General features: G+C 40.8%; 2 protein-coding genes across 2 annotated transcripts; both read right to left on the reverse strand.

Annotated features, from left to right (window-relative positions):
• Positions 1–8,661: 8,661 nt before the first annotated feature.
• On the reverse strand, positions 8,662–9,799 carry LOC133798656 (uncharacterized). Its single transcript, XM_062237084.1, has 2 exons — positions 9,520–9,799; positions 8,662–9,153 (listed from the first exon to the last, which is right to left on the reverse strand). The coding sequence occupies exons 1-2, from the start codon at positions 9,718–9,720 to the stop codon at positions 8,941–8,943; spliced, it is 414 nt and encodes a 137-aa protein (XP_062093068.1). The 5' UTR covers positions 9,721–9,799; the 3' UTR covers positions 8,662–8,940.
• Positions 9,800–10,723: 924 nt separating this feature from the next.
• Positions 10,724–12,348, reverse strand: LOC133796243 (uncharacterized). Its single transcript, XM_062233718.1, has 4 exons — positions 11,841–12,348; positions 11,093–11,293; positions 10,948–11,006; positions 10,724–10,831 (listed from the first exon to the last, which is right to left on the reverse strand). The coding sequence occupies exons 1-4, from the start codon at positions 12,346–12,348 to the stop codon at positions 10,724–10,726; spliced, it is 876 nt and encodes a 291-aa protein (XP_062089702.1).
• Positions 12,349–14,148: the final 1,800 nt, after the last annotated feature.

The following is a 14,148-nucleotide window of genomic DNA, read 5'->3' on the forward strand; positions in this document are numbered from 1 at the left end:
AATTTTACAATTTTTGCAATGATTTATATAAAACTGTTAAATTTCTGTCAGTTTTGAGAACCATTATAAGAGCTAGATTGGGTTGGTATCAAGAGGAAGGCTTTAGATTCTCTCTTAAATGGACTAATTTGGACAACAGATTTGCTCAATTTTCTTTAAAAATAGCTCAATGTCAAGATTTTTAAGAATTCTTTCCATGAATTTTGTCTGATAGGTTAATATGGAGTGGAAGCATCATATAATTGTTACTAAGCAAAAAGAAGCCCCAAACTAGACTCAATAAACTCATCTCTTGTCCACATGTAAAACCAGAAAAATCAAGGAGGATTCGAATTCTGCTTACTGCTCAACCAGTGTTATCTTGATCAAAATTTTATACAATTGCCTCTCTTCAAAACTTAACAAAGACTTTAGAATTAATAATAATATTTCAGGTCATAGCATGATTCTCTAGAACGTTTATAGACAACTCAAAAAGTAGCCATGGCCTACGCTGTGCTTAACTTAAACCTAATGATAGGCGATTTAAGTACAAAAGTTGAGATTCATAATTCAATTTTGGTTACTCACTTTTAAAGAATATACACCTTAAGCAAAAAGTAGGTTCAGAAAGTTTAAAAACTCTATATAGAAAGCATTTCAAATCAAACCAAGTGGTTAACACGACTACATACATTGTAAATCACACGACCAAGTTTCAACAACTATCCAATACAGAAGAACACAATTGCCAACAAACAAAACCTTCACATTTCCACACTCATCACCGACTAGATTTCCCAAACCTTGAAATGTAAAATGATTCAAAAACTAGAGTATCACTATCAACAAAATTGGGGACAAGGTGAGGAAAAGATAATAGTCATTGTAGCTTTCTGATAGGATGATCCTGCACAATTGTTAGTAAAACAGAGAAATAGAGGCAGAAATGGTGAGTTTGTGTATTGCTTAGCTAGGAATTCGAGAGCCTAGCTCTCTCCCACAAAGGGCTACACCCTACCAATTACTACACACCCCTTAAGTGACTCTCCTCTCTCTGTTATGTTCTAACTCATAGGCTAATTAGTCACTCACATAACAACTTACTAACCATCCTAACTACTTATCCTCTGCTGCTCCCTTACTGTTACCTCTACTGTTCTTGCGTGCGTACACGTAGGTCAAGGGTGGCCTATCAATACCGCCAGCCCAAAGTCTCACCTTGTCCACAAGGTGAAAATTAGGGAACTGTTCTTGTATGACCTGAAAATTCTCCCAAGGAGCTTCAAACTCAGGAAGGTTGGCCCATCTGATGAGTGCTTGTGGGGCTGCCTTATGCATGCCTGGTCTAACCTCCAAAACCTTTTCTGGTTCTAGTATCCATTCTAGCTCTGCAGTAAGGCCTGATGGCAACTCAGTAGCCTGCTGATTTGGTCCCAAGGTTGCTTTGAGCATAGAAACATGAAAAACTGGATGAATAGACACCTCAGAAGGGAGTTGAAGTCTATAGCCACCGCACCTATTCGAGCAAGTGATGGGGAAAGGGCCAAAGCAATGCGGTGCTAGCTTTTCATTGAGTCGCTTCGCTACTGTCCGCTGCCTATATGGTCTCAACTTAACATAAACCAAGTCTCCCACCTCAAACTGAACATTATCTGCTTGCACTTTCATTTTCTGCTGAGCACAGTGGAGATTCTGTTTTAGCAGATCAAGTATATTATCTCTTGCCTGTAAGTTCTGTTCTACAGCTGAAACACGAGTACTAGCTTGTTCAAAGCGTACAAGGGGTGGAGGATCTCGATGATAAACAACCCGAAAGGGAGTCATACTAGCGGATGAATGGAATGTTGTATTGTACAAATATTCTTCCCACAGAAGCCACTTGGACCATTGGCTGGGCTTAGAGCTAACAAAACAGCATTGGTAAGTTTCCAAACAATGGTTGACTACTTCAATTTGTCCGTCAGACTACGGATGGTATGTCATACTTTGTTTCAAAGCTGTCCCTTGTAAGCAAAAGAGCTCTCTCCAAAATAGGCTGAGAAAAATCTTGTCTCTCTCTGACACAATAGAGCGGGGAACTCCATAGAGCTTGACTATCTCACAAACAAAAACCATGGCTATAAAAGGATGTCAAAGTGGAACAAAGTGCCCTTACTTGCTCAAACAGTCCACCATGACCAAGAACGAATCAAATTTATTCAAAGTTGATAAACCCCTCAATGAAATCCAGCGAAATATCCTCCCAAATTTGGTATGGAATAGGTAAGGGCTGAAGTAGTCCTACAGGTGATTGTGCTACATACTTGTGTTGTTGACATATGGCACACTCGGCCACAAACTTTTGGATATCTTTACGCATGCCCGCCCAATACAAATCAGCTACCACCCTTTGAAATGTTTGAAAAACTCTCGAATGCCCACCCACACTACTGCCGTGGTATTCCTAAAGCAACAATGGTATGAACGGTAAGGTTAAGGGAAGCACTAAACGACCCTTAAATTTAAGGCATCCCTAAACCAAAGAGTATCCCCGACCATCTCGGCCACTTTCCAAATCCTGAATCACCTTAGACAGAACCGGGTCTGAAGCTGTGTGTGCCTTCAAATCTGGTATAGACAGAACAACAGGAATAGAAATGGCAGCCAAAGAAATCTCACTATGTACTCGGGATAAGGCATCTGCAACTTCTGAATTTCAAAATCATAGCCCAATAATTTTGTCAACCATTTCTGGTGTTCCATAGCAACTAGCCTTTGCTCCAGCAAGTACTTCAAGCTTCGTTGATTTATTCTAACAAAAAATTTTCGCCCCAACAGATATGGCCGCCATTGAATGGCCAAGACGATAACCATTAATTCCCTCTCGTAAACAAACTTGGTGCACGCTCAGGGGGACAAAACTTGACTGTAAAATGGCCTCTTGTTTTGCATTAAGATCACGCCTAGGCTTGGCCCGGAAGCATCAGCCTCAACAATAAAAGGAGTTGTAAAGTCCGGAAGGGCCAACACCAAAACTGTGCACATGGCTTCCTTGGGCTGAAAAATGAATGGTTCTTGTACAGCTGAAGTCCACCCGAAAGCATCCTTTCTATGCTGGTCAGTGAGAGGCCAAGCAATGTGTCCATAGCCCTTGACGAATTTACGATAGTAGCCCATGAGACCAAGGAACCCCATAACTCTTTGATTGATCTCAACACAGGCCAACTAGCCATGGCCTCCAACTTGCTCGAATCCGCTGCTACCCCACTAGCTGGTTTGGGTGAACAAACATTTTTTTCGATTTGCATACAAACGGTGGTGGTTAAGCCTCTCCAATACCAACTCCAAGTGGTATACGTGCTCTTCCTAGGACAAACTATAAACCAAATTATCATCAAAGAACACCAAGACGAATTTCCGCAAAAATTCTCGAAACACTTCATTCATGAACCCTTGGAAAGTCGTTGGGACGTTTGTGAGACCAAAGGGCATCACCAAGAACTCATAATGCCCTTCATGCATGCGAAATGCTGTCTTCTCGATATCCCGAGCTACCACTCAAATCTGATGGTATCCCAACTTCAAATCCAGCTCCGAAAACACCCTTGCGTCGTGCAACTCATCTAACAATTCATCAATAACTAGAATTGGAAATTTGTCAGTGTTATCTGAGGTGAAAAGAATTGTATTCTCTTACTTTTCATTGAAAAATGATACATATTTATATACAAACTAGTATAGTTAACTTAGGAAAGTATGTCAATTAGGATCTCCACAATTAATCTAATCGATTACTAATTGACAACTATATACGTGTTGTAACACCCCCCTCAAGCTGGAGTATAAATATTAATCATACTCAGCTTGTTACAAAGATAATCAACCTGAATCCCATTCAACGCTTTTGTAAAAAGATCCCCTAATTGTTCTCCTGTCTTCACCTACCCAGTAGAAATCAAACTTGCTGAATTTTCTCACGGGCAAAATGACAATCAATTTCAATATGCTTAGTTCGCTCGTGGAATACAGGATTGGATGCAATATGAAGGGCAGCTTGATTATCACACCATAATTTTGCAGGTACTGAAGTTTTAAGACCTGCTTCAGTCAAGAGCTGAAAAATCTATTATCTCGCACACAGATTGTGCCATAGCCCAATATTTCAATTCTCCACTGGATCTTGACACAACATTCTACTTCTTACTCTTCCAAGAAACCAAATTTCTGCCACAAAAAAAAAAAAAAAAAAACTTGAAGTAGATCTTCTATTTATTTTGGAACCTGCCCAATCTGCATTTGAAAAACATTCAATATGAGAGTGATCATGATTTGCATATAAGATACCTCGTCCTAGTGCTCCCTTCAAATAGCACAAAATTTACTCTAATGCTGCCCAATGATGAATTGTTGGGGATGTCATAAACTAACTGACAACACTGACTAAATATGTAATATTTGGACGAGTTATAGTAAGGTAATTCAGCTTTCCAACCAACCTTCTATATCTCTCAGAATCCTCAAATAGTTCTCCATCTTTTGTAAGGTGCATGTTCGGCGTCATTGGAGCACTACAAGCTTTGCTCCCAATTTTCTTGTCTCGGTTAACAAGTCCAGAACATATTTTCTCTAAGATAAAAAAAATACATTTCTTACTCCTTGTGACTTCAACATCCAAGAAATATTTGGAGAATGAGGAAAGAAAACACGCATTGAATTTACCTGAGTTAGCAATAGCAGTGACAGAAGAAGATGAAGGCTTGAGTGATTCCTGATACTGTGAGAACTTGGCAAATTCATCGACAAAAATAAGGACTAATTTTTCAGAGGTATCGTCAGTAGAGGCGACGTTGGCCAAGTGTTTTTGCTGATTTTTGTAATGAAGCTTTCGACACTCAAACTTTGTATGGCCTGGCTTTTTACAGTAGTTGCACATAATGGCTCCAGAGTCCGACATTCGAGTTTCAAATCCTTGCGAGCCACCTCCCTTGTTTCCAGTATGATTATGTGATCTCCCATGAGCATAATTATTATTCTGACCGACTAAAGCACCACTAACTGAAACAGGTGGAGGACTTTCTATGCGTAAAATGCGACTAGAGACATCTTGGAGAGAGGAGATCTCAAAACCAGAGAGGATTTGACTTAGCAGACTCAAACTCAGAAGAAAGGCCAGCCAGAAAACTCATAATAGCCATCTTCTCCCGTTGGCTTTGTTGAACCTTGACATCAAGACTAAAAGGCAGCAACATTTTAAGCTCCTCATACGTCTTCTTGAACGTCAATAATAGTTTATGAGGGACTGATCTTGTTTTCCACACGGTAAAAAGCTTCGCAAACTTCATACATACGGGAGAGATTCCCTTTTCCAAATTACAAAAATTCTAAACAATCCATTAGTTCTTTAACAAATTCACAATGATTGATCAAGCCAATTACCTCACTATCAATAGAATTCTGAATCTGAAGGAACAATTGAGCATCCTCTCTAAGCCATGTAAGACCCACTTTCTCCTTCGAATCATCTTTAGGAGGATCGTTCGTCAAATGATCATCTTTGTCTATGCTCCGCAGATAAAGGCGAACAGTCTTTACTCCAATCCAAATAATTCGAACCATTTAGCTTACGGTCCGTGATCTTAGACATCACTGGCACCACATCTGTCACAATCGATGATTTGTTCTCAGCCATAGAGCCTAAACAAAGAGACAAGGCATCAACCACTAGAACCAATGTAGAATCACAGCAAAGGACCAAGAACAAACCTTGACAAACTCAAATTCAGAAGCTAGATGGACGAAAACAAAGTACAAACAAACCAGAGACGCAGAGGAGAACAACCGGTGAGAAAACAGTTGTGTCACACGCGCTTACGCGCCGGTGCGTGGAGAGTGTGGTGTCGAAGGATGGCGGCGCGTGGGGCTCACGCGCAGGGCTTCTAGTCACCAAACTCCGGAGAACGGCCGATAGAAGGGTGGACTTCTTCACAGGACAGGCAGTGAGAATAAATTATTTCTCAAAATAAGGTTTCCAAAATGGAACCCTAAAAGACACAAAACCCTAATTTGTGTTTATAAACCCAAAGAAAATCTGAATGTGGAAAACCCTAAATTCAAACCCTAATGCTCTAATACCATGTTATCTAAGGATAAAAGAACTGTATTCTCTTACTTTTCATTGAAAAATGATACATATTTATATACAAACTAGTATAGTTAACTTAGGAAACTATGTCAATTAGGATCTCTACAATTAATCTAATTGATAAGTAAGTGACAACTATATACATGCTGTAACAGTCAGCCACTGTCTTCTTGTTCAAAGCCCTGTAGTCCACACAAAACCTCCAACTCCCATCTTTTTTCTTAACTAACAAAACTGGACTAGAGAATGGGCTTGTGCTAGGTCTAATAATCCCTGCCTGAATCATTTCCCTTACCAGACTCTCAATTTTGTCTTTTTGCACTTGTGCATGTCGGTATGGTCTCACTGAAATGGGCCCAACCCCTTCCTTCAAGGTGATAGAGTGCTCTCAAGCTTTACTAGGTGGAAACCCAGATGGCATGGCAAATACAGAACTCCAATGCTGAAGGTCAGCCACGGGTTGAGGACAAGCTTGTTGGTCCTTATCTTCATTGGCCTTCAAAGCTCCCATTTGAACCCAAAAACCCATATCTCATGCTGAGCAGTGTGGATCATGGCCTTCAGTAATATAAGCGATTTACAAAAGCTCGGGACGCCTTGTTTCTAGCCACTTAATGCCCAAAATCACATTCGCACCTCCTAACTCCAACGGCAAAAAATCGGTTACTACCAGCAAAGCTCCGAAGTCCAACTCAATTTGTGCACAAATACCTTCAGTTCTCACTTTATCACCTATGCCCAATAAAATTCCATAACATGTAGGTGTGATTGGAATCCCCATTGCCAAAACCACATCCATCGAGATGAAGTTGTGAGTTGCTCCACTATCAATGAGGACTGTGTCTGGCTGTTGCCCAATATACCGCTAACTTCATTGTATCGGCAGAGGAAATCCCTACCAAAGAGTTCAAAGAGAGAGTGGCTTATATCTCCTCCGAAGCTACTACTTCTTCTGAGTCGGGTGTGGGAGGTGAGGACTCCGAAGGTGAACAAGGGTCGTCTTCATCCATGGTCAACATGACTTGGAGGAATTTTTGTTCACACTCGTGCCCACGATGGAACTTCTTCTCACACTTAATGCAGACCCATCTGGCTTTCTTATCCTGGTACTTGGCTTCCGTCAATCGGCGTGTGGGTGGTGGTCTCGTCACCTTCGAAACAGCTGGGCTAGTAAGTGTTGGAGATGCCGACGTAGTCACTGCAGGAGGTGGAATCAATTTGGCGATAAAGGGGTTCGTGACAGCACGAAATGGAGTGATTGGGCTGACGTTGGGTCTAGTTGCTAAGACCTTTGGCCCTTGGCCTGTCGCAAACAATTGATGGCCCTCCTCGATCCGTTGGGCAGTCTTCATAATCTGGGCAAGGCCTGTGGGCTAGAGGATATGAAGGACCCCTTTTATGTCTTATTTGAGCCCTTTTACAAAACTTCCTTCCAATATGTGTTCGGGGATGTCCGGAACTCATGAAGCAAGAGCCTCCCATCTCAATAGATAGTCCCTCACGGTGGTCGTCTATACCATTGACATAACTCCTCTGACACAGTGCCGATTGGTACTGCCCGAAATCTGAGAAGTAATTGATGCTTCAAGGTTGCCCAAGAAGTAATCGGACGCATCTAGTAAGGGCATCCCCTTCTAATCCCACCAATGCCGCCTCAAGCATTTGAGGTTCTACAAGCCTCGTCCAAAGCACCGCTCCACATGGTAGATCAACCCATTGGGATTGTCTCCTGAAAATAACAATGACTCCATCCGAGGAGGTCTATAGTTATGCTCGTAACCTTGTGCTATGAAATACGTTTCTGTTTGAACAGAGGATGGTGGCGGAATAGGATTTGTCGTTAGTGGCGGCAGAATCGAAGTAGAAGTTGGGGTTACCTCCACTTCCACTGCGCGACGTTGTTGATCTGCACTAATGGCCGTCGAATCCGTTGCTACTTTCCCTGGAGCTTGCAAAAGCTGAGCTAGATGAGCCACCAAATAGTCCATCTTCTTCTCCATGGCCGGTAGATGCTGAACCTCAGATTTGAGCAACTCAATTTCCTTGGGAAACTGCTAAAATTCCGTTCGGACCTCATTCGACCCTCTAGTGAATTCCGACTTAACCACTTCCAACTTTTCCTCCAATATCTCCAATTGTGAATCCTTCTTAGGCCCGATTGTCTCTGATACCACTTTGATAGGATGATCTTGCACAATTATTAGTAAAACAAATAAATAGAGGCAGAAATGGTGAGTTTCTATATTGCTTAGGTAGGAATTCAAGAGCCTAGTTCTCTCCCTCAAAGGGTTACACCCTACCAATTACTACACACCCCTTAAGTGACTCTCCTCTCTTGTCATATTCTAACTCATAGGCTAATACTCAGTACCCTCCCAAACTCTATAGTCACTCACATAACAACTTACTAACCATCCTAACTACTTATCCTCTGCTGCTCCCTTACTGTTACCTCTACAATTCTTGCGTGCGTACACGTAGGTCAAGGGTGGCCTATCACTTTCAGAAGTCAGCTTATGTGACTAAGAAGAAAACTCATATCCAATACAGAAAAATGATGAACACAACCTACAAAATAGTTGCATAAGTTCAAAACCAGTATTTGTATACAGGACTTGGCCTGACTCAGCTTATGGTGACTAAGCAGAAAATTCATATCCAATATAGAAAAAGAAACACAACCCACAACATAGTTGCATACAATACTTGGCCTGATCGCAATCAAAACAACAATAGCCAAGTACATAAACTAATCACACCAATATTGAATTAAATTCTAACATCAAACTGGGTGTGGCTTTGTTTTAAAATAAATTGTCTCACAAATAGTGTCCTCCTTACATTTTAGGCAGTTGCTTACTTTCCACCTTGTTGGCTTGGGTGTTAGTGTTGTTATCAATGTCTTTGGGCATTGGCTGGATTCTCACATATGGTTTTCTAGTCAGTGTCTCTCCTCTCAGAGCAGCAACATAACGATCATTTGTATCCTCTTTCCGTTCCAACTCCCCGAGGAACTCAGCAAGCCTTTCGCGATTTGTCTGCCCCATCATCTGGGGTTTCACATTTTCATCAGACACTTTAAATGTCAGTCAAAATTTTCCAATACTTTGCGAAAACCTCTCAATAAAGAACCACTCATAATTATAGTCATAGATTTCAACCCAAAAAATGCACATACAAACGATAGATACACATGATGCGAAATCGAAGTGGCTTAAGTGAAATTAGGCCGTTTTAGTAACAATTTTCATTTTATGTTTTGAATGTTAGATTCCAACACTTTTTAATTCATGATCAATTGTATCGGCTTTCTTTTCCTAAAATTCTTGTTCTTGGCAACTAAACAGAGATTTCTATTATGGAACCGAAAATAGATTAATAACTAAGAAAGAGAGAGAGAGGGAGATGAATCGTACGACGGTGTCGGGACGGGCTTTGCGGCGAAGTTGGGCCTCGAGCTGCTCATTGCGAGAGTTGGTGACCTGCATGACGCCGTAGCCTATGATGCCCGGAATAACACCGCATACGGTGGCAAAAGCCAAGAAGAAAGGCTTTGAGTCCCTGCTCTTTCTCACCATCCATCTCCATGTCTGGCTCTTCTCCCACAGTATCGACATTCTCTCTCTACGATTCTACACATTTCTCTCACCTGTGACTGGACATGGAGGTTTAAGACCCTGGGCCCTTTCATTGTCCCTCTCATCGGTTTCCGGCCCACTATTTCTGGATTGGCCCATTCGATGAGGAAATGCCATCTAGATAAATTGGGAGTTTTTCTTCTTCTTTCATATATACATCTTAACAACACAATTAATCTCCACCCTTACTTATCCAAACTGCTGCATAGTTGGATATGCCGTGCTCTAATTCTTTTACTAGAAAAGTAAATGCTTGAGTTTAAGAAGCTGCTCGATCCCTCCAATCAAGAATTGGGGTGGTGTCTCACGATCATTAGCTGATCTTCAACAAGTTTAGTAATGGACATAGCAGCCCTATTATTCCGATAAAGAAAGAACCTATAATTTGCTTTTTGAAAAATTTTCAAATGAACAATTGGATGCGAATTCATATCTCATAACTTATTCAACTGGACATTTACTCAAATTAATTCATTTTGACAGAATCAACAAAAACTAAAATATATTTGAAGCCCATTAAATTTCATCCATTTTTTGAAAATACCACTTTTGATGAGAAAATCATCAAATCAATTAGACTTAGAACTATCTTTCTTTATATTTAAATACTTGATTTTGATTCCATTAGTAATAAGGATTTAGAATATCACACATTGATCAATCAAAGAGAGATTCAACAACTAAAAGAAAGATCGATTCTTCCCCGAGGAACCTGTAAATACTTCTGCTACGAAAAAAAGATTGTAACAAGAAATGAACGTTCTACCGTAATCTTAGCGGATAAGCCCAATTTAGGTTTAATAGTGCATAAAAAATATGCGCGTAGAATACCAAAGAGAATTATTCATGTTCAAGCAAGTTTCAACAATATTACAATTGTTACAGATGTATAAGTAAAATCTTTTTTTTTATCAAGAAAAGAAAATTATATTGATCAAACAAGCTAATACAATAGGAGGTCGAAGCAATAACCCCCATCAAATTACAAACTAGAGATAAAAGGAATCAATTGTTTCTCTCTGGAAGACAACTTCTTAGTATTAATACTAAGAACTCTAGCTTTAACAGAAAATTTGATTATAGAATCAAGCTGAAAAACAGTAATACAGTTATACTCAAAGCAACATTTGTTTCTATTAAACCAGAGAAAATAAATTGTGGCAGCAAGAGCGGCTGTCACTAGCCGAGCCAACCAGCCTCTTCTACCTTCAGCCAGCCAAGAACACCAATCTTCATATTTCTCAGGCCAAATAAGCTCTCCCAGCCTACCATAGACATAATGAACCACTCTCTTGGAGAACTCACAATCAAAAAAGAGGTGAGAAGGATTTTTAACCTCAATAGCACAAACCGGATAGTCCAAACAGGGAATAGACAGATGACAAGAATGGAGCAGGTCCCTTGTGAGCAATTTCTGGTTTACTGCTTGCCAACAATATGAACATGTGCTTAGGCACTGAAAAACTGCACCAAACAGATTTCATGCTACTAATTGGAGCACCAGGAATGATCAAGTAATAAAGCTTACTCAGATGAAGTTTCCCATGCACTACTGCAGATTCCAAAATCGAGTTAGACAAAGACTTGCTGAGCTTGATCAACTTTCTCCAGTACTAGCTAGAATCTTGCTGCAAAACATAGTCCCAAATCCGCCTCCCTTTTAAATAGATACAATTCACCCATTTCACCCAAAGTAAGTCCTGCTTAGAAGAGATAGCCCATATATATTTTGCTAGCAAAATTTTATTCCAAATAGGCCCCTCTTTAAAACCCAAACCACCATAACTTTTTGGACGGCAAACTTGCTCCCAAGAAGTAAGATAAAATTTACTACGGGAACCTTTTTCTCCCTAAAGAAAGTTCCTACAAAGACGATCAATGCCTTTAATGACACCCTGAGGTAACAGAAAAATGCTCATCCAATAATTTCTTATTCCCAACAGAACTGAATGGATATATTGAACACAACCTGCATAGGAGAGATTTCTACTGGCCCAGACATGTAACCTCAATCTGATTTTCTTTAGGATTATATCACAGTCAATAGCCTTCCATTTTGTTGGTCTCAAAGGCACTCCAAGATAAGTCAAGGGAAAGACCCCTTCTGCCAACTGAGTTAGTTTCAAAAGAGACTTTCACAGGGTCAGAAACTCCTCCAAAGAAAATTCGAGACTTATGATTATTAATAACCAGACCCGAGGAAGAGGAGAAAACTTCAAATGTTCTTTGAATAATCTGTACAACATTTTCATTAGCTTTGCAAATCAGAAGTAAATCATCAGCAAAGCAAAGACTAATAATATTTAAAGATTTGCATAAAGGATGAAATCTGAAGTCTTTTTCCTTGGAAGCTTTAAGCAATAATCGGGTAAGGTAATCCATCACTATTACAAAGAGCGTTAGGGAGATAGGATCACCTTGACGAAGCCCTCTACCACCCTGAAAACAACCTTGAATCCGACCATTCATCAATAAACAGCAGGAAGTGCCTCTTAAACAGACCATGATCCATCTGATAAAACGACCAGGAAATCTAAGAGCTTTCAACAGATTCTCCAAGAAGTCCCAATCTATGGAGTCATAAGCTTTACTTATGTCAATCTTCATCAAGCAGTGAGGAGAATAATGTTACCTATTGTAACCCTTAATTAGGTCTTGGAGAATGAGAACATTATGAGCAAGTGATCTATGCTTTATAAATGCCCCTTGATTTTGATTGATCAGAGATGGGAGAACAAAAGCAAGTCTATTGCAGAGCATTTTAGAGATGCATTTGTAAATAGTCGTACAGCAAGCAATAGGCCTATAGTCAGCAGCATTAACCGGATTATCAACCTTAGGTGTGAGTGTTAAGATAGTATTATTCATAAATTTAGGAATATACCCGGTTTCAAAAAAATCAAGCACTGCCATGGACACCTCCTTGCCTATATATTTCCATAATGCTTTGAAAAAGCCAGCCCCAAAACCATCAGGACCAGGGATTTTTAAAGAATTAATACTGAACATAGCAGATTTGACATCTTGACAAGAAAAAGGTTTGATCAACTCCAGCTGGTCATCAAAATTCAGAGCCGAACCCAAAGCTATAGTGATAGGGTCAATATAACTGTTGATGCGGTTCTTCGCCAACAGGTAATTCAGAGAAGAAGAGAAAGAGATTAGTGCTGAAAGTAGAACCGTCACAGATATGAAATCTTAGAGGATGAACTTGGTGACTCAAGACACGTTTTTAAGTGGTTCAAAGGTTAAAATCCTTCTACTCCACTAGTCAATATTATTGATATATTCTGAGTATTTGGTTACAAAGTATATCTCTCCAGAGACTATTTGTTCCAACCCTTATCAACTCCCAGGGTCTCCATATTTATAGGAGAAGGCACCTGGAAGTTGGTAAGGAGGTCATCCCGTGACCTTCTTATTTTTCATATCAACTCTGTGACATTCATGATTAATTCCTAAACCTGACACATAAGTATGGTCAAATCGATAGGTAAGGAGATAATGGGCCGCACGGCCCAACCCAGCCGTGGGTGTCTGAATACGCACGTTCCTGCTGCGTGTCCGAAAAGTCAGGGAGATATCGGACATGTGATGTCAGATATAGGCACATTTATCTTGCGTGTGTTGACTTTACAAAGGGTCAGAGATCCACAAGCAGCTAGTACCACGAGCTTCTCCCCTGACCCGACCTTCGGCCTTCAGACTCCTTCCCCTAGTCTTGGGCAACCTTGGCGAGTCCTTGAGGATACCTCGAGCTAATAGAGTACGACCTCGACAACAGGAGCTCCCGCCTGGGGAAAGTTACGGACTAACCATGATTAGTCCGAGGCTCGACGGAAAAACCAGGGCGTACATCTGCCCCCCAAGCTCCTGCTCGTGGTATATGACGTCATATATAGAAGACCACAGTAGGGGCTTTTAGACTTCCCACAACCCTTCACATTCCACTTTTTGTGCAGGCGTCTGATACGTGGAACGTCGTGGGTGGTGACGGTACGCTTTACGAGAACCGCATTTAATGGCCTAGTCTATGCCCAGCCATCGTTTTGTATTTCGAGTGGAAGGCCTCGGATCCCTCACTAGGGTCATCCAAGAGCCTTCTACACGTGATTCTTCACGTATATAAAAAGGGGGTGGCCACCCTACGCACGGGCCACCCCTTCATTCAAAATTTCCCAAATCTCTTTTCTTCTTCCCTCTCTAACTTTCAGAAGAACGAAACCCTCGACTCTGTTGCTGCCATTTTCATCGTTCAAGAAGCTTAGGCGCACGAGTTTCTCCGAAGCTTTGGAAGCTATTACACCGATGAAGCTCCTACCAGCGCAACACTCTCGTCTACCTTCCAGCCATACACTGTAAGTTTCCTGACCCTGTTTACTTTGAAAACATGCTACTGTAGCTTAG

The sequence above is a fragment of the Humulus lupulus genome, chromosome 8 (genome assembly GCF_963169125.1).
Source record: "Humulus lupulus chromosome 8, drHumLupu1.1, whole genome shotgun sequence".
Taxonomy (NCBI): domain Eukaryota; kingdom Viridiplantae; phylum Streptophyta; class Magnoliopsida; order Rosales; family Cannabaceae; genus Humulus; species Humulus lupulus.